At 33.9% G+C, this 24,781-nt stretch overlaps 2 protein-coding genes and 1 pseudogene across 3 annotated transcripts; 1 reads left to right on the top strand and 2 right to left on the bottom strand.

The window, feature by feature from the left end:
• The window catches only part of LOC107921841 (squalene monooxygenase SE1-like), a 36,985-nt pseudogene extending 16,134 nt beyond the window's left edge, over window positions 1-20,851 (bottom strand).
• Window positions 16,167-17,878, bottom strand: LOC121213968 (uncharacterized). The gene is made up of 2 exons (XM_041087496.1): window positions 16,748-17,878; window positions 16,167-16,675 (listed from the first exon to the last, which is right to left on the bottom strand). The coding sequence occupies exons 1-2, from the start codon at window positions 17,466-17,468 to the stop codon at window positions 16,221-16,223; spliced, it is 1,176 nt and encodes a 391-aa protein (XP_040943430.1). The 5' UTR covers window positions 17,469-17,878; the 3' UTR covers window positions 16,167-16,220.
• Window positions 20,745-22,866, top strand: LOC107921278 (branched-chain amino acid aminotransferase 2, chloroplastic). 2 transcript variants are annotated; one of them, XM_016851151.2, is made up of 9 exons: window positions 20,745-20,891; window positions 20,972-21,152; window positions 21,218-21,394; window positions 21,490-21,621; window positions 21,694-21,783; window positions 21,872-21,988; window positions 22,099-22,194; window positions 22,270-22,382; window positions 22,556-22,866. In XM_016851151.2, exons 2-9 carry the CDS (start codon window positions 21,075-21,077, stop codon window positions 22,668-22,670), a joined length of 918 nt encoding a protein of 305 aa, XP_016706640.2. In that variant the 5' UTR covers window positions 20,745-20,891; window positions 20,972-21,074; the 3' UTR covers window positions 22,671-22,866. The 2 variants fall into 2 exon arrangements, with proteins under 2 accessions (XP_016706640.2, XP_040943429.1); XM_041087495.1 differs by having other exon boundaries at window positions 20,760-20,891; window positions 20,975-21,152.
• The last annotated feature ends 1,915 nt before the right edge of the window (window positions 22,867-24,781 follow it).

Genomic DNA, 24,781 nt, shown 5'->3' with positions numbered 1-24,781 from the left:
AATTAAAATTAAGTTTTAAATAAATAAAAGTGAAATGAAAGTTGAAATGAATATGAAATTAAATTAAAATAAAAATTGAAATAAAAAAATGAATTTGAAAAAAGAATAAATTGAAATGAGAAAAAAAAATAAATTGAGATGAGAAAAAATAAATTTAAATGAAATGAAATTCGAAATGAATATGAAATGAAAATAAATTCTAAATTGAAATGAAAAATGAAATAAATTGAAATAAGACAAAAAAATTAATATGAAAAAAACTTAAATTGAAATGAATTAGAAAATAAATTGAAATGAATTGAAATGTGAAATGAAATGAAATGAGAAATGAAAATTGAAATGAAAAAAATAAAATTGACAAGACATATCATTACAGTCTTGTGTCAGGCCAGCGTCAGAGCTATCAAAACGGGATTTGAATAGCTGGCACTAGCAGGCAGCCTTTGATTTGAAAAAAAATTAAATGAGAAAAATTTTGAATTTAAATGAAATTTAACATTTTAAAATGGAATGAAATTTAAAATGAGAAAAAATTTAATTAAATAAGACAAAATTTGAAATGAATATGAAATGATATTTGAAATGAACATGAAATGAAATGAAAGTTGAAATGAATATAAGATGAAAATAAAATATAAATTGAAATGAGACTACTTGTTATTAATATGAAAAAAGAATTGAAATGAGAAAAAATTAAATTTAGATGGAAAAAAATTTAATGAAATGAAGTTTGAAATGAAAATGAAATGTAATTAAATGAAATTTGAAATGAAAAAAAAAATGACAAGACATATCATGACAAGCCTGCATCAAGCCTGTCAAAACAGGCCACCAATTGGCCGGCACCAGTCAAGCCCAGGGCGCATACCACCTTTGAATGGCTGGCACTAGCAGGCTAGGCCTACTCCAACGTGACCTAACTGGTCAGTGCCTAAAACTATTTTTTTTCCACTTTTACCTCTGCTCAGCCACTATAGTCCCCCACAATAAATGGCATACTTCAACCCAAAACTCGATCACCAAAATTAAGAAAAATAATATTTCAATACTTGGTGTCGGCCATTAGTGTCCCAAAACAAAAGAAAAATTAATCTGGTAAAGTTGGTGCAGGCCATCAGAGTCCCCAAACAAAAAAAAAATTTGGGATCCGAAAAAGGTGGTGCTGGCCATCAATATCCCAAAGAAAAGAAATTTCTTGGGATACAAAAAAGGTGCTGGTGCCGGCCATCTATTGGCTAGTACCCAAAAAAAAATTTTAAAAGGACTCTGGTGCCGGCCATTAGATGACCATAACCTAATTTTTTTTCAAATATTGGTATTTTAATATACCAATATGATATGGTTTAGAAAAAAATACCCTGATGCCGGTCATTCATGTCCAAAAAAAAGTCTGACACAATCACCAGGAATTATGGGGCCAAAATACGAGGGGGTGCCGTCTATTGGGTTTCCAAAACCTAAACTTATTGTTCATTTTAGGTCATTTTGGTGAATGTTTTTAAACCAGGGTCATTTTTATAAATATTAAATTTTTTTTGGGTTAAATGGGTAAAATAGTCACATTTGGGAGAAGAAAATGGAAGTAACAACCGTTCAACACCATTTATTGCCACCACAAAGAAATGCAGTACAAGGCTTATTGGGCGAGGGTTGAGACCGGAAAGTAGAGATATCAGTCCATTTGAAAATATGCCCTCAAGGCTCCAATAGTCGAAACATGCTTGCCGCATTTCCTTCCTTGCTGGATCAGGGGAGGCACTGAACACCTTGTATAGTGCACCAACCAATGTGTTTATTGTAGATGCCACTGGCTGCATATCACAATAGAGAAAAACCAAAAGCCCTCTAGTCATTATTTCCTTGTTAGTATCAATATTATTTGTCCATCAACATGTGAACATTGCATTTGAACCTTACCTTCCTCAAGGTGTAAAACGATTCCAGATATACGCAAAGAGCGGATGCATCGTGTAAATCGTACAGGGGCCTTAGAAGATCCTTTAGTACAACAATATCAAATAATGCAACTATCATTCCCCCTCTAATTAAAGGGTGTCACATATCGAATGCATCACCCATTGAAAGTGCACCAGGTTTTGGGTGTGGAGCTACATGCATGCTTCTATTCGGCATGGTTCTTATGTTCCCCTGATCGATTGTCAAGATAAAGACAACCTTTAGTTCAGCAGGAATTTGATAATCCATAATCAATTTGGTTATGAGTTAACAAGTTATCTTTTTCTTTGAGTTGGTTTTCCATCACTATAAGAGTAAAAATAGATATATAGAAAGCACCTGGGGGCAACCACAGTTTTCAAGTAAATGGCCATTTCACCGTTGGAAAGTGAAGGTACTTTTTGACCAAGCACATCAACCAAGCAACGAATCTCAGTGTTGCTAATAGGATAAAACAATATAGGTGAAGGATATGCCAGTGTGACATGTCCATAATTTGCATACGAAAGCTGTTGAAGTTAGTTCCCATGCATCATGTTCAGCAACAAAGGTGGCCATGTAGGTCACATGCAGCAGGAAGCACAACAAGCAGTCGAGCCAAGCTTAGCAATAGCTGAAGCACAATGCTACTGTTCTGTTTGTTTCATTTAGTTACTTCAATGATCATTTTGTAATAAAGTTAGATTTAAACTTAGTTGGTAAATCTTTTGATGTATTTTTTGATGTTGATTGACTGAAAATTAAGCAAAGTAACTTATGCAAGTTAGTTTAGCAATTTTCAATGTATTAAGTGGTGCTAGGTAAGTGTTTAGGTAGTATTTTGACTTGTAAGCTTAACTCATGTTTGATATATGTAATGGCAACTTACCAATGCTTTGTTAATGAAAAAATTCAGCTTGTTTTTCATTCATGTACTCTCCAATTTCTCCTTTGCTTTTATTCTGTTTTATTAAGGCAAATTTTACTTTTGTTTCTTCTCCAAGTCACGAGGCTTGCTCATCAAGCAAAGCAAAATCTGCTTGCTCACTGCCTTTAACACCAACAATTGGTATCTAGAGCCTTTGTCTTAGAGGACCTGTTGCAACTAAACCATAACTTGAATGGCTTCTTCAGGATTTTCTCTAGCAGCTCCACCAGTCTTCAATGGGGAAGGCTTTCATATATAGGTTGTTAAGATGAGGACTTACCTGCAGGCCTTTGATCTGTGGGAAGTTGTGAACACTGATGCTGAGCCAACACCGCTTAGGGCCAATCCCACAGTGGCTCAGATCAGACAACATGCTGATGAAATGACCAAGAGGCATAAAGCCATGTCCTGCATTCAGAACTGTGTCTCAGATGTCATTTTCACCAGAATCATGGCTTGTGAGACACCAAAGTAAGCTTGGGACAAGCTCAATGAGGAGTTCCAAGGCACAGAGAGGACAAGGCAGCAGCAGTTGTTAAATTTGAGAAAAGATTTTGAAAACTTAAAGATGAGGGAAGAAGAAACAGTAAAGTAGTATGCAGATACGATCATGCCAGTGGTCAATAGCATAAGGCTCCTTGGTGAGCAGTTCAGTGAAGCAAGGATAGTGGAGAAAGTCCTCTCTACCTTACTTGAGAGGTATGAGGCAAAAATATCCTCCTTAGAGGATTCAAGAGACCTAGCTAGCATCCCTCTAACTAAGCTAATCAACTCCTTTTATGCTCAGGAACATAGGAGAGCTAGCAGAGTTGAAGAGCACCAAGAATGTGCTTTTCAAGCTAAGGCCAGAGAGGCCTCGAGCACCAATGCCTACAAAGACAAAAAGGATTGGAAAAATAGGCCTAAGCCTGATGCTGCAAGGAGAGGAGACCAATCCTGCAGGCACTGCAAAAGGCCTGGTCATCCAAAAGAAAAATGATAGTTTAGACTAGATGCATTATGCCAACATTGCAAGAAGAGAGGGCATGTTGAAAGGGTCTGCAAAAACAAGGGCAGACCTAGGTAAATTCACTCACAATAGAAAAATAAAGAAGTTCGAGTGGCTGAAGACAGTAGTAACCATGAAGAGTAGGTCTTTGCTGTGTCTTGCTCAGCTGGTGAGAAGAAGAAGGGCTCAAAAGGTTGGCTATTGGACAGTGGTTGCACTAATCACATGTCACCAGATGCATTCATTTTCAAAACTTTGGATAGAAGCTGCAAAACCAAAGTAAAAGTTGACAATGGTCAGTTTATAAAGGCTGAAGGAAAGGGGGATGTATTGATATGCACTTCCACAGGTGCCAAGGTCATCTCGAATATGCTATTGGTTCCTGAGATTGACAGAAACCTTTTCAGCATTGCTCAACTGCTTGAGAAAGGTTATTTAGTTGTGTTCAAGGGCAAGGAGTGTCAAATTGCTGATCCAAATGGATCAAGCTTCATGACAGTCACTATGAATGATAAATGCTTTGAAGTCGACAGACTAAGTGACTCACACTCAGCCTGTACAACCTCCACTGATAATTTCAAGCTTTGGCACCAAAGACTTGGGCATGCTAACTTCAGATCAATGATCCAGTTGGTCAGAGAAGAGCTAGCTGAAAACTTCATCAACTCTGTTGAAAAGGATGAGGTTTGTGAAGTTTGTCAACTTGGAAAACAGGCCAGATTGCCATTTCCTACCAACAAAGCCTAGAGAGCCTCAGAAAGGTTGCAGCTCGTGCACACTGATGTATGTGGCCCCATAAAACTGAATCACTCAATGGGAACAGGTACTTCATTCTTTTCATTGATGATTGTACCAGATATTGTTGGATTTTCTTCTTAAAAAAATCTGAGGTGTCTAAAGTGTTCTTGAAGTTTAAAGCTGTTGTTGAAGTTGAAGCAGGCTGTAAGCTAAAGACCATAAGGTCAGATAATGGGACTGAGTACACTTCAGCTCAGTTTCAAGCTTACTGTGATGATGCAGGCATCAAACATTAGTTGACTAATGTCTATACACCTTAGCAGAATGAGGTTAGTGAAAGAGAAAATAGAAGTTTGATGGATATGGCTAGGTGTCTTCTGTTTGAGAAGAATTTGCCCAAAACCAAGTGGGTTGAGGCAGTAAACACTGCTGTCTACCTTCAGAACAGGCTTCCAACTAAGGCACTTTCTCACAATACACTTTTTGAGGCTTGGTTCAGATTCAAGCCATCGTTGGCCCATTTGAAAGTCTTTGGTTGCCTGTGCTATGTACAAATATCAGCTGTGAAGAGAGACCAGTTGTCATAAAGGGCCCAACCTGGTATCCTAGGAGGCTACAACTCAGTCAAGAAAGGCTATAGGATCCTTAATCCTTCAACAAATAAAATTCAAGTGAGCAGAGATGTGGTCTTTGATGAAAAAAAGTGCTGGAACTGGGAAAGAAATGAGCTAAAAGCTATTTCTGAAGAGCTAATGGCAGATCAGATTGAACCTAATCAGTTTGGTCCTGAAATAAACATTGATGATGTGCCTGTCAGAGGCACAAGGCTCTTGGATGAAATTTATGAAAGGGCACAAGTTGCCACAGTCGAACCAAGCAGTTTTGAAGAAGAAGAGGCAGATGAAGGATGGAAGCAAGCTATGATTGATGAAATCAACATGATTTAAAAGAATCAGATATGGGTGCTGGTTGAAAGGTCTGCTAACAAGAAGACCATTGGTGTAAAATAGGTCTATCGAGCCAAACAGAATGCTGATGGCAGTCTGAACAAATTGAAAGCCAGACTATTAGTCAAGGGATTTAGCCAAAGATATGGTCTAGAGTACATGGAGACTTTTGCACCAGTAGCTAGGCTTGATACAGTCAGAATGTTAGTTGCTTTGGCTGCATAAAACCAGTGGACCATTCATCAGTTAGATGTGAAGTTTGCATTTTTTAATGGCTTCCTGGAAGAAGAAATTTATATTGACCAGCCTCAAGGATTTGTTGTATCTGGCAAGGAACACATGGTGCACAGACTAAAAAAGGCCTTATATGGCTTAAAGCAAGCTCCTAGAGCCTGGTATGCCCGAATTGATGACTAATTGGTCAATTTAGGATTTGAAAGAAGTGTTAGTGAACCAACACTATATGTCAAGAAAAATGAAGTTGAAACATAGCTCATCTTGTCCCTTTATGTTGATGATTTATTGGTGACAGGAGGAGACAAGATTATGTTGGTTGATTTTAAAACCAAAATGATAAAGATGTTTGAAATGTCTGACTTAGGCAGAATGAACTACTTCTTTGGAATGGAGGTGATGGAAACCAGTAAAGGAATCTTTCTTAGTCAAAAATCCTTTGCCATGAATATTTTAGACAAGTTCTCTATGCAGAACAGTAAGCCAACTAGCACACCTATAGTTGTTGGGATGAAACTATCAAGCCAAGGAATTGGTGAGCCAGTCTGTGAATCAATGTACAAAAGTCTTATTGGTGGCTTGCTGTATTTGACAGCAACCAAACCTAATATCATGTTTGCTATTAGTTTGCTATCAAGATTTATGAATTGTTGCAATGACCAGCACTTTCAAGCAGCTAAGAGAGTGCTAAGGTACATCAAAGGCACTCTTGGCCATGGTGTAATATTCAACAAAGCTGAAAGCTTGAAGCTGATAGGCTATACTGATAGTGACTGAGCTAGTTCGTGTGATGATATGAAAAGCACTTCTGGATATGCTTTTACCCTTGGCTCAGGCATGTTTTATTGGAGCTCGAAGAAGCAAAGCCTTGTGGCACAATCAACAGCAGAAGCTAAATATGTTGCTGCTGCAAGTGCTGTAAATTAAGCCATATGACTTAGAAAAATCCTAGTTGATTTGAACCAACATCAAGAAGGAGCAACAGAGATTTATTGTGATAACAAGTCTACAGTTACAATTGCAAAGAATCATGTTTTCCATGGTAGAACAAAGCATTTTAATATCAAACTATATGTGATAAGGGAAATGGAGCAAGCTCATGAAATAGAGCTGATTCATTGCAATTCAGAGGAGCAAATTGCAGATATTTTCACAAAGGCACTTAATGTGTGAAGATTTATAAAATTAAGGAAGCAGCTAGTTGTTACAAGCATGGAAACTAAGGAGGAGTGTTGAAGTTAGTTCCCATGCATCATGTTGAGCAACAAAGGTGGGTCACATGCAGCAAGAAGCACAACATGCAGTCGAGCCAAGCTTAGCAGCAGCTGAAGCACAATGCTATTGTTCTGTTTGTTTCATTTAGTTACTCCAATGATCATTTTGTAATCAAGTTAGATTTAAACTTAGTTGGTAAATTTTTTGATGTATTTTTTTATGTTGATTGACTGAAAATTCAGCAAAGCAACTTATGCAAGTTAGTTTAGCAATTTTCAATGTATTAAGTGGTGTTAGGTAAGTGTTTAGGTAGTAATTTGATTTGTAAGCTTACCTCATGTTTGATATATGTAATGGCAACTTGCCAATACTTTGTTAATGAAAAAATTCAGCTTATTTTCCATTCATATACTCTCCAATTTCTCATTTTCTTTTATTCTATTTTATTAAGGCAAATTCTGCTTTTGTTTCTTCTCCAAGTCACGAGGCTTGCTCATCAAGCAAAGCAAAATCTGCTTGCTCACTGCCTTTGACACCAACAGAAGTTTACAGTTCTCCAGAGCCAAACTGACAAAATAAGAGGCGACATTAACCTGCATAACAAAACCTAAAAAAAAATGAAGATCTTCTTACAGTCTCCAAATACAAAATAAAAAAATGAACAGGCTTACAAAAGCTTGATTAACTCTAGTAAATGTTCAATAACCTTTAACCTTAAGGTCACAAAGAGAGTATCGCAGATTCGAGAAACAATCGTCGCATACAATATAGTAAGGGGAGCATATATAGGCGCTTGACTCTCGACCACCCTTAGTTTTGTACTGAACTCCTTTGATAGTCCCATTTTCTTCAATGAGAGATGTCATTGTTCCTTGTTCAATACTTACATTGCATTACTATAAAGGAAGGTAATTTGAACTAAACTTGCTTTGATGGTTATGAAAACAAACTAATAAAGTAGAGAAATGTTGAATTGTTCGCTGATGGTTAAATTTATGATGGGAAAAAATAATTACTTGGGAAGAGAAGCAGCTTTGTGACGCATCCTTTGTATGAAAAGTCCATTATGAAAGCTCATTCCAGCTACATCAGATTGAAAGTGTTTAAGGGTATAAGACAACCTGGTGTTCTTCCTATTCTTGTATAGAACATAACTAAAGACTCGTTGAGCATCGATCTCATGGACACTGTCTGCAGTGAGAAACAAGGTCAGAAAGGGTATAAAAAACATGGGGGAAGGAGAAAGAAGAGTGACTAAAATAGGTTCCTGCATGCCTTGAAAACCCAGTTCAAGTAACTTGAGGTAGCCTCCTAGTTGCAAAAGTTCACCAACAATTCTGTCAGGCTGGTTTAGATCTCTCTCGATCACACGCACTCGCCGTCCTTCCTGAAACATGTAAGCTCGTAATACAATTAATTAAATATCAGTTATATTTTGAATATAATTGAAGAAGGATGTAGTTGGATTGGGACCTTTCCAAGTGTATAAGCAAGAGCAGAACCAGCAACACCGGCACCAACTATGATTACCTCTATAGCATTCCTCCTATCAACCTTCCCATTCCTTGTTTTGTTTAAGCAATATTCCCCTTGAAGCAAAAAAATCTTGTTAATAAAGTATTGTACAAGAAAAGAATCCACATTAGAGAAGTTATCTCTCCTTCAACCATAAAATTAAAAGCCATAATATGAAGAACAAAAAATGGGAAAACAATGAATATTGGTGTAGAAGAAGGGAGGAAGATGACAACTTTAATGACCTCATGGTTTCTGATTGCTGTTTTACGTGTAATTTTAGCAGGCGTTGCTGCCTTCTTAAACACGATTTGGCACTGGCAGGTGGCAAATGTAACTATATAATAAAGGTAAGTTATAAAATTTAATATGATATTAATTAATTGATTCTATTGGTTTGCTAGTTTGAGATGGTCTTTTATGATCATGATTGGAAAAAATGGGAATTTATTTAGTTTAATGATGATCTTAAAATTAATTTATTTTACTATATAAAATATTCTACTAATTACTTATTCAATATTAATATTAATTTATGTAACACCCTCTACCCGTATCCGTTGTCAGAATAGGGTACGAGGCATTATCGAAGTTTACTGAACATTTTCAATAATTCTGAATCATTTATTATTCATATTCTAAAAATAATCATAACGTCCCTCTATTGGGCTCTCGAAGCCCAAAACATTTATTAGGAGCCTACTGGGATTAAATCGGAATCATAGGAAATTTTTTTGCAGAATCCTAAATATATATAGATTTTAATTTTTTTTATTTTCGAATTAGGTGCAGGGTACATACGGGTGTATCACATAACAAATCTTTTCATAAGAAATTGCATAACTGAAACCTTTCCACTCTTTCATAAGCTCAATTATATTTTCATCTAAGCACTTACCATTCCAATGCACCTTATAATTTAACATATTATCATTCAACAGTAATTTGACACTTGCCTAAACTTCAAGCAACAACATTGGTTAGCGTACTTTAATATTGACAAACTTATTTTCTCGCCATGTCTCACTTAAATTTATTACTAGTCTTAATACACAATTTTCCTTGTATCAACGTATCAAACATAGTTTCATATTTACATGTCATGATACATATCATTTTCTTGTTGTTTCTTCTTAAATATAAATTATTCAATTCATTATGACAATATTTCATGTACCATAATTTTTTATAAGTTCAATGTATATTTATTCCAATAGCAGTTCATAATCTTGAATATGCATAATTATCAGGCAAGTTTCACGTACATGTATTTTCCATGTCATATTTTAGTATATCAAATAATTATCATTTCTATATATTTCAAGTTTAATTTCATGATTTTATGTACTTATCATTTTCTATTTTTATCCCGTTGAATTTCTCGAAATTTCGATGGATTTTCAAGGGTACACTTTAGTGTACAAATTCGGGTCCATCAATTCATATTCATGTGCACACATTTTTCAATTCAGAGAGCACACTCCCACGAACCTCATTTCTTACAGCGGGATTACTAGTCCAGGCTAAATCCCCTGCAAGAGAGCACACTCCCGCGAACCTCATTTCTTACAACGGGATTACTAGTCCAGGCTAAATCCCATGTAATATAAACTCATAAAATATTGTCGGGATTACCAGTCCAGGCTAAATCCCCTGCAACGACAATTACTCTAATGAGCTTGGATCTGAATTACCAGTCCAGGCTAAATTCAAACCCTAATTCGGATTACCCGTCCGGGCTAAATCCATTTTCCACATATTCTTCGAGAGGGCTATATCAAGATCACCCATCCGGGCTAGATCTTTTTCACACATATTCTTCGAGAGGGCTATATCAGAATAGAATCACCCGTCCAAGCTAGATCCTTTTTGCCGTCAATTCCTTTTCAGAGATCCATCGAATTTTCCTTCCATTCAACCAGGATTTTTTTTTCTTTTTATCAAATATATCAAATTTTCATCAATAACATACATTTCAAGTATCTAATAATATAATTCAAGTTACACGAACTTATCAGGCTAAACTGCAGAAATATTAAAATTCGGGGATATTTTAGTATTTTTCTATTTTTCTCGAATTTCCACCCAAATCTTGATCTAAATTAATATTTCATTCAATTTATTAATTTAAATGATAAAACAATTCATTTCATGCAATTTGGTCATTTTTGACATTTTTACAAAATTACCCTTAAAATTTTACTTTTATTCAATTTAGTCTCTGAACCTAAAACATGTAAATTAGCTATTTTAAAATAAACTCATATTAGCTGAATATTCACATATATTATTTTTCCTCCTCCTACACTCCATCCCACATCCTTGATATATATATTACCACTATTTACTTGTTTACTCATAACAAGCTGTTCACTTGAGTTATAGTCACTAAATTAATTATATCTTAACCTAAACAACTCTGAATTGAGATCCGTAAATTTTATATGAAACTAGGCTCACAGATATTCTTACCATAAAATTTTCATAATTTTTAGTTTAGCCAATAAGTACAGTTTATTCTTTAAATTCATCCCTGTTCTGCTGTCTGACAGTTTTGACTTTTCTTCCCTAAAAATTAATTATCTCCTTGTACAGGATTCAGATGATGTTCTCGTTTGTCCCTTTTTAAAATATACTTATTAAGGATTCTAATCATATAAATTATAACTAATAATAATTTTTTTACAATTTTTAATGATTTTCCAAAGTCAGAACAGGGGAACTCAAATTCATTCTGACCTTGTCTTACAAAATTTATTATATCTCATAATTTACAATTCCATTGATTACAAAGTTTCTTCCATGAGAAACTGGACTCAATAATATTTAATTTAATATTTTTTTATCCTCTAATTCAATTTCCATGATTTATGGTGATTTTTCAAAGTTAACCTACTATTTCTGTCCAAAACTGTTTTAGTGCAAAATGTTGATTACTAAATTTATAACATCCTTATTCCCTTTCTCTATAGTATTTCCCATCACTTTCTCTTATTTTTCTTCACTAATATATCAAGAACATAGAACCTTATATAATAAAACTCTACATTAACATCAATTTCATACTTTTTCAATAATATCAAACTCAAAAATATATTAAAATCTTGATGTTCTTACCTTGCTCTATTGATTTTAATCTTTAACTTGATTTTCTCTCTCCTCCAACCTCTTTTTCTTGAATGTAACTTGATATTCTAGCTCCCCATAGTCTCCTTATCAATTTTCTCTCTTGGTGGCTATAGAAATTTCTTTGAATTCTAAGTGAAAATGGTGAATTTTTGGTGTGAGGACCAATTTGTAAAGAAAGCAAAACTTTCTTTCTTTCTCTCTTCTTCTCACGTTGATGCATGGAAAAATGGTGGGATGATGGCTTCCATCTTTCTTTCCACATATATATATATACACTAAATAAAATAATAAAATATCATTAAGAAAAAAAATCAAATCAAAATATAATAAACTAATATTTATTTATTTAATCTAAAATATCTCCAACATCATCATTATTTTCTAGATTTCTCTCTCTTCTAATTGACCATTTTGCCCTTTAGATCTTCTAAGATTCCATCATTGAGTCATCACTTAATTTGGTAAAATTACAATTTGGTCCCCCATAATTCTTCATCTATTCAGTTTGGTCCTAATTCATCCATTTTCCTTAGGTTCTAGATTATCCCACCCTTAAAATATTTACACTATTGATCTTCAAAATTTTCATATTTACATTTTAACCCCTCAAATTTTAAGTATTTACATATTAATAACATTTATAAAACAGCTAGCCTTTTTCTTCTTTTTGGGTAAACTATCAAAATAGTCACTTTTGTTTGTCTTAGGTTACATTTTAGTCACTGAGCGTTAATTGTCGTTAACGGTGTAATAGTAAGCTGCCATGACACGTTAAATCATCATTTCAAACGAAAATTTTAGGTTAAATTATACAATTGGTCACTATATTTTTTTCGTTTTGAACAATCCAATTTTTTCTTTTATGTTCTTTGAACTTTCCTTCTTCATTTTTATCTTCCAGTTTTTTTCTCCTTCTATTTTCCTCCCTTATCTATTTCTTTTAACGTAGTTTTTCTATGTTTTCCATTTGTAAAAATTAGTCTCTATACTTTTTTTTTGAACAATTTAATTTTTTTTCTTTTTTTTCTTTTCCTTTTCTTCTTCCCATTTATTTTTCTCTCTTCTCATATTCTTCACTATAGAAACATAATATTTGCCTACCAAATAAACCAAGTCCTTATTTCTTTCACATGATTCCTAAATTGAATTTTACTAAAAATCAAATATCAATAATTCTTAATCAAATCTCAAATTGAATATAACCTAATTTTGAAACTAAAATTGGATCTAATTAATCAATATAAAAAATCATATCCTTAATCAAATCTAAACATAATTTGAATTCTTTATATTCTAACTTTTATAGAATCGTGTAGATTATTCCTTTTCTTTTCTTTTATTTTCTGACGAATAAAATTAAGTGAACGATAAAATTGATCTAAACCTTCTTGGATATTCCCAAGCACGCTTGATTTGAAGCCAAGCATGGATGAACCAAAGAGAGAAAGAGAGCATGGAACCAAACTGGTTTGGGTAAAGTTGAGGGTAAGTTTTGTATGGTGGTCATTTTAGTCATTGAGAGTGTACAGTTCGTTTGAAGAATCTGTGAAACAACGTAATTTTGAGAGGGCGAGAATGTGGTAGGTAAGATAGATAAGGTGGTCGTGAGGGTTGGTTAGGAGGTTAAGGGAACAGGCTCAGGAAACTTTGTTGAAGGTAGACTGTCATAAGTCACAACTGGCGAGGTCTTCAAATGAGGTGAACTTGTGGATTAGGTCATTGAGAGATCTAAATTGGTTCATTAAAGCAATGATGGACGATGAGGGTTTGTAATTGTGGGTGAGAATATGTGAAACAAGTTTTATTTTGGTTTCAGCTTTTGCCTTTTCTTTTTTCATAAACATAAAAGAAATTTTAGCAAATGGAAAACATAGAAATACTACATTAAAAGATATGGAGAAGGTAAGAAAACAGAGGGAGAAACATAAGAGAGTGGAAAATAATATGGGAACCTTTGTTCCCCCTTCTTTCACACTACATTCAAAACCAAAACAATAATTAATTAAGTTTGCTTGTAATATATCATAAACGAAGTTCAAGGTTTTCAAAATCGAATCGATCAGGACATTGGTTCCCAATTCAATCAGTTTGATTAGTCTGACCAGTTCGATTACAAAAATTATTAAAAACAATTTGATTTGAACGATTCACGATTCAACTAGTCTAACTTCTTATTCCGAATTAGTACCACGGTTAGTTCTCGATCTAGTCGATCTGACGAACTAATCCGATTCTAAAAATAGTGACTAAACTTCATGCATTTAATTTAATACAATATAAATATTCAAGATTTTCATTTATACCATAATTTTCACAATTTTAATTTATAAATCACTGACTTTAAATTTATACCTAGTTAAGTCTACTTATTTATACAGTAAATAATATGATAAAGTTGAGATTTTTTTAATATTTTAACTTAAAAAATTATAAATATATAAAAATGAAAAGTTACATTTTATATTTTCGATATGATTAAAAAAAAGTCTTTGGAAGAATATACGCAATCTATTTTATCCTAAATAGTTCATAAGAAACTGGAAAAGACATTTTTTTCATTCAAAATCAAGGTTTCAAAACCCAATAAAGCCACTAGCTTGCTGATCAATTGATTCAACCGTCCAATCAACCCATTTATTTTTTTAATCAATTGGTCTAATGCCTTTCTCTAAACAAGTATCCGACCATGGTCAAAATCCTCCTAAATATTTAAATTTTAAAAATATTTTTAAAACTTAAAATTATTAGTCGATTGAGTTTTAACTCGATTGGCATGAATATTGTTGTCAATACAAGAAAAGTGAGTTCGAGTACGGTGAAGTGCATTATCCTCCTGTTTATGAAATAGTTAAAATTAATTAAAATCCAAATTTAATATTGAATTACTTGACTTTAAAATATTTTAAATCTCAAATTTGGAAATAATAGATTTATAAATCATAAAATTTGAAATCCGACTTCGAGTAGTCAATTGATCCTTAGGGTCTGTTTGATTGGCTGTAAAATGTTTTCCGTAAAATGATTTCTGGAAAATGTTTTACTTTTCTGTAAAATGACTTACTGGAAAATATTTTCTGGTGTTTGATTGAATCTGTGTAAAATATTTTCTGCTGTTTGACAGATTTCCTGAAAATATTTTCCGGAAAAGTTGTTTTTACATATATTAATATATATTAATAAATTTTTATATTTTAAATTGTTTTTACATATATTGCAATGATTTATTTATAATAATACTCAATAATAAGCTACAATATTGATCGTTATAAATTGAAAAAATATTATCCACAATGAGTACTAGTAAGAATATTGAATAATTATAAATTGCTTCGAAACCATAATGAGTACTAGAAATAATATTATCCAAATACATAATTAGTAGTACATCACATAGTAACAACATTGTCGAAGTGCATAATATTACACCACATAAAAGTATCAATATCTTCAACGTTGAGAAAATTTTTGAAGCCAAATTTTTCTATGCTTCTTACTTTTAACTAAAAACATTTTGGCCTCTGATTCATGACTCCCTAGATAATCACACACAGAACACAAGAAGTCATCATCAAATCCTTCTTCCTCCATCGACATCACTTGTTCGTAAAGCTGTGCTGTATTGTCGGCAGTAAATTGTTTCAAAGCATTAGCAATTTCGCCAAGTTGCTCACCCACAAATTTAATTTGTTCATCAACGAGACTTTCTTGACCACTTTTTCTTTTACGTTTGGATGTGCCAGATGAAGATACATTTGTTCTTATCTCTTCAGCCTCTTCATTGTCGTAGTCTACAGGCATTGAATCTTCATTACCATCATCCAAATCTATGTCAGCAAATGTTCTGGCAAAACTCCCTGTTGCCATATCTTTGCCAACAACTACAGCCATTTCATCATAATGATCAATGCTTTTATTCAAAAAAGGTTCATACTTCTTGTCTGCCTGTTGGATATTATACACAATTAGAATAACAAGTAAAAAACAATTGAAATATACTTAACATATATATACATATATTACCATCACTGTTGCATCGTATGTCGCTCTATCACATGTGATCATTTTCATGTTATCATCCCATCCAAAACCACTTTCACCTCGAATTTTGCATATAATCTGCCACTGGTTTTTTACTGTCCTCAAATGATTTTCCACGTGCTTCGTATCACATTGGACTTGGAATCTAGAAGAAATGGCGTCGGCAACTCGATTAATAGAAACTGATTTGAAAGTATTAGAAGGCTTATTTCCTTTTCGAACCTCCTCTGCTAGAATTTCAAGGAAAACATGTTCCATCAGTTTTGTCCACCTGAATTGCTTGGAGGTCCCTTCTTTGTTGCCCTTACCCATTCTACATAAAATAATTGTTATTGTCAATAATTTCAATCTCCAACAAGCTTAAAACATAATAATCAATTCAATATCCAACAATGTTAAAACATAATCAATATCTAACCAATTCAAGACATATATCAAAATCCAACAATCTAAAATTTGATAATGTTATTATTCAACCAACATTTACAAAAAAAAAAAACAACATCAGTCTAAAACATACATAACATAGAAATAATAACCCTAAGCCCTAAATCTACCTAATATTTCTAGCCATGTAATCAGTCCACATAGTTTCTGCAATCTTATCTCTCTTAGCAGACCATTCTCTTGCTTCTTGTCTTTCTTCTCGCTCCGTGAGAGTTTGTATTATCGAATCAAACTCAGACTCCTCGTATAATCCTTGATTAAGTAAATCATTAGGATCAACTCCCATTATATGATTATGAATGATACAACAAGCCAAAACTATATCTACTTGAGTTTGAAAATTCCAAAATGGTTCAGCATCTAATACACGAAACCGTTTCTTCAAAATCCCAAAAACACGTTCAACAGTGATCCGTAATGATGAATGTCGAAGATTAAAGAGTTCCTTTGCATTTTCAGGCCCTTCAGCATCAAACTCTTTTAAATGATATCGGACACCACGATATGGGGTAATACATCCAATTCGGATGCCATATCCAGCATCAGCAAGATAATATTTACCTACAATTTTACAATACGTAATTAATACTGATAAACCATGAGCTTACTGGAACTATTTGTGATAAATATTACCTTCTGGAATTCTTAATCCTCTTGGGCGTGAAAGTGCATCACTTAAGATACGAGAATCATGTGCACTACCTTCCCAACCAGCTAGAACATAGGCAAATTTCAAATCAAATGTAATGGTAGCCAATACATTTTGTGTCATCCCCTCTTTACGGCTACGAAATCTTCCTTGCATGCTAAGTGGAACGGATGCACGAATATGAGTTCCATCTAATGCTCCAATACAATCTTTAAAATAAGGATAAAACCTTGGATTGTTTCTAATTTCACTAGGAGTTGACTCATCAGGTAATCTAATAACTAGTCTATACAATTTCAAAATAGCTCTCAATACAACCCTAAAGTAATGGTGAACTGTCTGAATTGATCTATAATATCTAGATCCAATCACTCGAAACCTTACATTATGACCAATTATATGTAAAAATATAACTACTTGCTCCCTAATATCGACAGATTTAGACGATTGTAACAAATTATTCGTACTAAGAATATCACATAAATTAAAAAAGGCGATCGGTCTCATCCTTATTATATCAATGCAATGCTGGTCACCACTATATAAAATACTATTAATATAGTTTTCTCTTTCATAATCTCGATTCACACGAGGGCGAGAAGCAATTTCCTTCCTAGTTTCTAATTTTTTAATCCAAAGAGCCCCAAACGCTAAAACTGAAGCCACAACTCCGGCAATTGCCATTTGATTTTGATTACGATCCATCTACACAAAATAATGCCACACAAATATATGATCACTACTACAAAAGATGCAAGATTTTCATAAGATCACATAAAGTTACCATGACTAAAAAAGTGCATACATACATATCAAGCTAATTATAATTGCCCAATAATAAATTTTTTAAAGTAGCACTTAAATATTGATCATAGTTAATACAATACTTCAATTGGTGCAAGAGTTTGTTATATATTATTAAGTTACCAATACATACATATATTGATCATGTATTTATAAAGAGTTTTAAATTATAATATGTTTCATGTATTTAAAGAGTTTTAAATATATTGATCATGTATTAAAGTTACCATGACTTAAAATATCTTTCATGTATTTGTTATATATTGATCATAGTTAATAATATGTTTTTATAAAGTTACCATGACTTAAAATATATTGATCATGATTTTATAAAGTTACCATGACTTAAAATATATTGCTCAAAAGCTATAAATGTTGATGCATCTTTTTTTAAAATATAAAAGAGTTTTAAATACTTCAATTGCTATCAAGTGTGTTTTCTTTTTTTATTTCAATATAAACAAAAAAATTTGACAATGTTATAAATTTTTTTTATTTCTATTTTTTATAATTTTTTAAATTATAAATTGATTACTTTTTATAAAAAATAAATAATGTTTAAGTACACTGCTACAATTGCTATATATACAGTTAAAATTTCGGACATAATTAACAAAAATATCAGTCTTATCATAAATATAACAGCTCATCACTGCCATTTCCCAACAAATTACAGAAAAAATGTAAATCAATAATAAACCATACCCAAACACATCCAACAACCATTTAATTCACTTGAACCGAATTATAACAACCACAAATGCATATTAGAAGGCTTCTCATAAATCAAGCACACCACAAACCTCTTATGAAAATATCGACCAAGGCCACCAACACGAGTACGAATGCTGACGTAGAGGCTAGGACAGCAAGAACTATACAGCTGGAGGTCAAGCATACAAAGAAATTAGAACCGTTAGGAGCAATAAAAAATAGAAGCTAAGACAACATCAGTCTTGCCATCATCAATAAACATAATCAAAATCCAAATCAATAAACATACAAAAATTGGGTCATCTTCAACAGTTTATTTTAACACAATTACATCCAACTTGTATAAATTAAAGACAACATCACATGTTTTTATCTTTTCACTTCTATAATAATTAAATTTATATCGGTATTAATTAAAAACTCCAACATTTCATCCATAATTCCTGATATAATATTAACAATAATCATCCTCAACAGCTCTCATTACCATATTAACAATATTCTGTAGAATTATGAGCTAAAAACATGTGAACTTCGCTCGTGTGAATGGAAGTAAAAAGAAAAATACTTATTCATAATTTATGATTAGTTTCTTTAAAAAGAATTAACTTATTTTTAAAGGCAATTATTATATAAAATATCCAAAAGCCATAAGCAGTATCTACATATAATTCAAACTGATTTTAGTGTCAAAACATACTAACCCAATGGAGGAAAAATACATAAAAAATGAAACTCTAATATATAATTTATAATTTAGTTTTTCAAAAACAACCTTTATTCATTTATTTTTCTTTAATTCCCACCTTTATTTCATGTTTCTTTAACCCAAATTCGATGTGTTTAATTCAGTTGATTATGCAGAGGAGAAGAGTTCAAAGAAGCACCAAATTTACAGCAAGGAATTCCAGGCTATGTTAGATGGTTTAGATGAAGAAGACAGCATAGAAGAAGGTGGTCAAGCAACAGAGAAGAAAAGGCGTTTATCTATGCATCAAGTTAAGGCTTTAGAGAAGAATTTCGATGTGGGAAACAAGTTAGAACCAGAGAGAAAAGTGAAGTTAGCTGAGGAATTGGGGTTACAGCCAAGGCAAGTGGCTACTTGGTTCCAAAACCGACGTGCTCGTTGGAAGACCAAGGTGTTGGAGAAAGATTATGCAATGCTTAAAGCTAATAGAGAGAAGGAACCTCTTTGGAAGTCTTTTTCCTAAATTGTTCATCCCCCTGCTATAGATTAGCGAACAGGCGAACCACGAGCCTGCACTTGATCTAAAGCAATGATCCGAGCTATCCCATAGATCTGGAGTGAAAAGAAAGAGTAGAGAGAAAGAAAACCGAAGCTATCTCCTATAACAACGAAAGTTGGGGTAGCAGGATTCGCATATATACCAGTGTATGTGAGAGCAAGATTGGATTCTTTCTTTATTGAATTATTCACACCTATACAATGATTTGGGTGATTTGGGTGATCCACGACTGCAGACAGGATCAAGTCAGAGACCTATTCCATATGAGCTAGGTAGCCAATGAAATGAGCTACCCATTGAGAGAGCTTAAACCAATGTCCCTTGCTAGCCTGTAGCTAAGAGTAGTTTCTCTACCGCACCTCCAAAAGCGGGTATAACCTTACTAAAAGCTAGGGCTTCAGCCGCTAGCAGCAACTTTTGTCCCGAAATACAATCTCAATTCCAATCTTTCTTTCGAAGCTCACCTTCCGGACACCAGTAAGGAAAGGTCAGTTCAGCGCGTAAAGCAAACCGAACCGAAAGAAGAAGGAAAGGAGTGTATAATCATGTCGTGTAGGAGCACAAAGCAAACAAGAACAGGTCAAAACCAACAATGTAGCACAAACAATCCAACAAAAACAACCAATAACAGTTTAACTACACATGCAGTTCAAAAAACCAAATAAAACCATTTTCGACATTGAAACAGAAAATTTCCCACAGAAACAGAAAATACAAACCCAGTATGTCTTACCTGAAATTTCCCACAGATCTGACGGAAATGGTGGTTGGAGAGAACGTATTGTGGGAGAAAATCAGTCGACAGATCTTGCGGGGGTTTGGAAAGGGAAGGAAATGAAGGAATGAAGGTTTTAGAAGGCTGGAGAGAAAATGGAAAATGTCTTACCGAAATGAAGGGTGTAAGACATTTTCCCCAATTTTGTAATAGGTTTTCCCGTGTCTTGGAATTGGTTTTACAAAAGGAAAATATTTTCCTCCTATCAAACACTGGAAAATGTGTAAAACCAATTCCGGAATTGGTTTTACCCCTATCAAACACAGCCTTAATTTCCAATATAAAATAGAAAAAAATTTGATTAGTAGTTTAGAGTAGGTAGGCCTGTAGGTAGTCCTTTTCACCCCTCCCCCCGCCCCCCGACCTAAACCTTAGGGATTTTCTGGTGGGATTTATCAAGCTATTAATTAATTAATCACAACTTGAACGTGCACTACTGAAAACCGTATTGCTTTTGTTTTTACTTCAAAGTTTGACTTGCACAGTAAGTAAACAAAACCCAATTTGGTTTCTCCTTCCCATTTTCCTTTCCTCAACAAAATTAACATTTCTAATGACTTCTTTATCTAAACAAGAGCAGGTGGAATGGTAAGATTAAATTTGCCTATATACATCAATTTGTTTTTCTTTTTAATGATTTTGTGAATATAAACCCTTTGGTGTTACAGCAGGGAGAAGGCAGATTATGCGAATGTGAATTGGGATGAACTTGGATTTGCTCTAACTAAGACTGATTATATGTACGTTATGAAATTCACTGAAGAGTAGCAAATGTTTTGCAACGGAACCTTAACTCGCTTTGGCAACATTCAGATGTGCCCTTCATCTGGAATATTAAACTATGGCCAGGTGACAACTCATTATCACTACTCTTATGTTATCCGTATCAGATATGAAACAAATGGTGGCAACAGGGGTTATTCGAGGGGCTAAAGGCGTATAGGAAGGAAGACGAGGGTATTCTGCTCTTCCGAACCGAAGAGAACGCTCTGAGGATGAAGGTGGGTGCGGATCGAATGTGCATGCCATCACCAACCGTTGACCAATTCATAGATGCTGTCAAAAAGACTGTGCTGGCCAACAAGAGATGGGTATTCAACTTAAGACTCTACACTCTACCAGAAAATAATTACTTCTTCTTGCCAAAGAATTTGTGTAGTAAGTTAATAATATTTATGTGATACAGGTACCTCCTCATGGGAGAGGATCATTATATATTAGGCCTTTGCTTATGGGAACTGGTCGAAATCTGGAAGTGAAACCATCATCAGAGTACACGTTCTTAGTGTATGCTTCCCCAGTGGGCAATGGTCTCAAGGTATGCTGCTGTCTGATGCTTCATTAAAAGTCAAGCATGTGTGGGAGTTAAGTAATACTTTGATTCTTGAAGGGTGTTCTGAACTTGATGGTTGAAGACAATGTCCATAGAGCTACTCCTGGTGGTACCGGAGGCATTAAAGCTGTCACCAATTACTCGCCAGTAAGAACTGGTTTAGCTGTTTCATTTCTTTTTGGTGAATGATTGTGTTATGTTGGTTTTGTTGACTATGTTTTGATTGTGCAAGCAGATTTACAAGCCATTAACTGAAGCAAAAGCTAAAGGGTTCTCAGATCTCTTATATCTGGATGCATTGACTGGAAGCAACATTGAGGAATGTTCTGGTTGCAATATCTTCATTCTCAAGGTAAAACTGATGCGAGTGTTGTAGTTTGTAGGGTGGATAGTAAAGGACATGAGAAAAATTGCTAAAAAAAGAAGCAGCATACTAACAGTCATATGTGTATTCAAATACAGGGAAATGTTATCTCAACTCCAACAACTCATGGGACAATTCTCCCGGGAATCACAAGAAAAAGCATCATGGAAATTGCATCTGGTTTTGGATACCAGGTAACTCATCAGAAATAACTATGTGTATGTATTCGCGTGCCTAGTAACCCTGGAGTTCGGATCTCTGATTATCAGGTTGAGGAACGAGCTATTCCGATCAAGGAGGTGTTTGATGCTGAAGAAGTCTTTTGCACAGGAACAGCTATGATTGTGAAGTCTGTTGCAAGTATAACCTACCAGGGCAAAAGGTAAGGATAATAATATCTTAGAATCATTTATTTGCTCAAATCTGTCAAAAGGATGATTGGCTGCAAATGTTTCAGTTAAATACAATTTCATGCTGACTGCAGTGGTGGAGATTACAGTATCGTTTTAGTTGCTACTTCCATATCAGTTTTTCTTATCGATCATATTAATGCAGGATCGAATACAAACTGGGAGCAGAAACACTGGCTCAGAAATTGCATGCAACACTAACAGGGATTCAAACTGGTGTGATCGAGGACAAGCTGGGATGGACCATGGTCATCGATTAACCTCCTTTTTTATGATGCAATATCAACATTTCGCATTGGAAATTGCCATTTTTGTTTCGGTTTTCTTTAGTTTCAATCAAAGGAAATGTTGTCTACTATCAGGCGCTCTGTGAAAGCCGAAGAATAATAATAGCTTAAATATTTCCATTGACACAATCGAATCTTAAAGTTTTAATTTAACAGACGCCTTTCTTTATATAGACCCAATTTGAGGAAAATGTGATTCATGTCATCCATATCCCTTTTCTAGAGGAGAATGACAAGTCAGATTTTTCTTTCTGATTAGATTCAAGTTTTTCTTAGCTCTTTCTCATCAATGGACTCCTGACGTATATAGAGGAGTGCAATTCGTTCGATAAATTCCTACCTCTCTATCTCTGAGATGTTTGGATTTTTCAAAACTCCATGAACACGTAGAAGAAAAATGTTTTATTCGTTCTGTTTGAAGAAAGGAAGGATCCCAAAGAATCGATCTTTCTTTTAGTTGTTGAATCTCTCTTTAATTAATCAATGTGTCATATTCCGAATCCTCATTACGAATGGAATCGAAACGATCTCTGGATTGATCAGAAAGTCTTTTCAATTGGCGAGAATGGCAACTTACCCATTCCGTGACTTTGGCATTGGACGTTCCAAAAATGGGTACTATCGAATCAGGTGAATTCAATAATAGACGTCTGGTGGAAAGAAAAGAGTGCATGATCCCGCGAATTACTTCTAAATAAAATTTTAAAATCATATTATAGAACTATAGCATTTCATGATTTATTGGTACATTAACTTTAATACTCTATTAACCAATAATTTGGGACCATTAACATGGTTAAGGTCAAACCCGTTTGAAGTTCAGATGCAGCAGGGAAATAAACAACTCGCACACACTCCCTTTCTAAAAAAGATAAATAAAATATATTAACAATAAATTATAATAAATTATTTTTTATATTCTTATTAAAATATCATAATATTAACGAATTTAAATATTATTTAAATACATATTTATTATTTTATAATATCATGTCTAAAATAAACATTTTATTTCTCAAAAACATTTTCTGAAAACAATATTAAATAAACTTTTTAAAATTATTTTTTCACATCACTTTTTTACAACATTTCTTAAAATTAATGTTAAACAAACCCCAACAGTGTGTTTGGTTCAGTGTAATAGGTAATTTATTACGCCTCGATTACGCGCCTATTACATTACCGACATATTCCGGCGTTTGGTTCGCTGTAATAAGTATTACGCGCGTATTAAAATCCCGACCTAATCCCCAAATTCCCTGTTTTTCTATTCCCTTCCCAAATCAAGGATTACCCATTACATCCGACTTCCTTCCCAACTCTCTGTTTTACCCTCCCTCCCCACCCGACCCTCTCCTTTTTCTGTCCTCATCATTTCTCCTCGTCTGCCTTTACCGATACTCTCTGTCGATCATTTTTTCCCTTTCATTTGTTGCAGTACGTTTGAAAGCCACTGCTTCATTTTTTTTCTCTCGGTCTCGGCGTGAGGTATGAATCTTGAACTTTTCATTTTAGTTTTCTATCTTTGCCTTGGATTGTGGCTGCTTTGCATGCTGATTTGTCTGTCTTTTCATTTTTTCATTTTTTCTATCGGTCTCTGTTTCCGCCGGCTTCACTGTCTCAGATCTTCAGTTCAACTAATAGGCAGAGTCTCTTTTTGAACTGATTGCTTCACTTCATCGTCCCCAAATTTCAGGTGGTATTTCCATTATACGGATGTGTATATATATTATTTTCGTTTGGATGCTTTTGATTGACATGCAAACGGGTCAATGTAATTAGGTGATTTTCGGTACTCACGAAACTGTTTGATTTTTTAAAACTGTGATAAATAAATAAATAAAAAGGTTGTTGAATGTTGTGTTTGACTGGCCTTTTATGCATAATCTTATAAGCTATACATTTGGTGAGTGGTTGATCTGTTTGATAGAGTGATTTAACTTGGATATCTGTGCTTCGTTTTACTGGGGAGAGTTTATTGAATAGAATTTCTCATAATATATCGATTTTAAGTAGTAGGGGAACTTTTAGGTATTTAAAGCAGGTGAAATTGTAGATTTGGGTATTTTCGTTTTATGAAAAGT

The sequence above is a fragment of the Gossypium hirsutum genome, chromosome D01 (genome assembly GCF_007990345.1).
Source record: "Gossypium hirsutum isolate 1008001.06 chromosome D01, Gossypium_hirsutum_v2.1, whole genome shotgun sequence".
NCBI classification, from domain to species: Eukaryota; Viridiplantae; Streptophyta; class Magnoliopsida; order Malvales; family Malvaceae; genus Gossypium; species Gossypium hirsutum.
The sequence above is the reverse complement of the archived record's forward strand: the minus strand, read 5'-3'. Positions and strand labels throughout refer to the sequence as shown.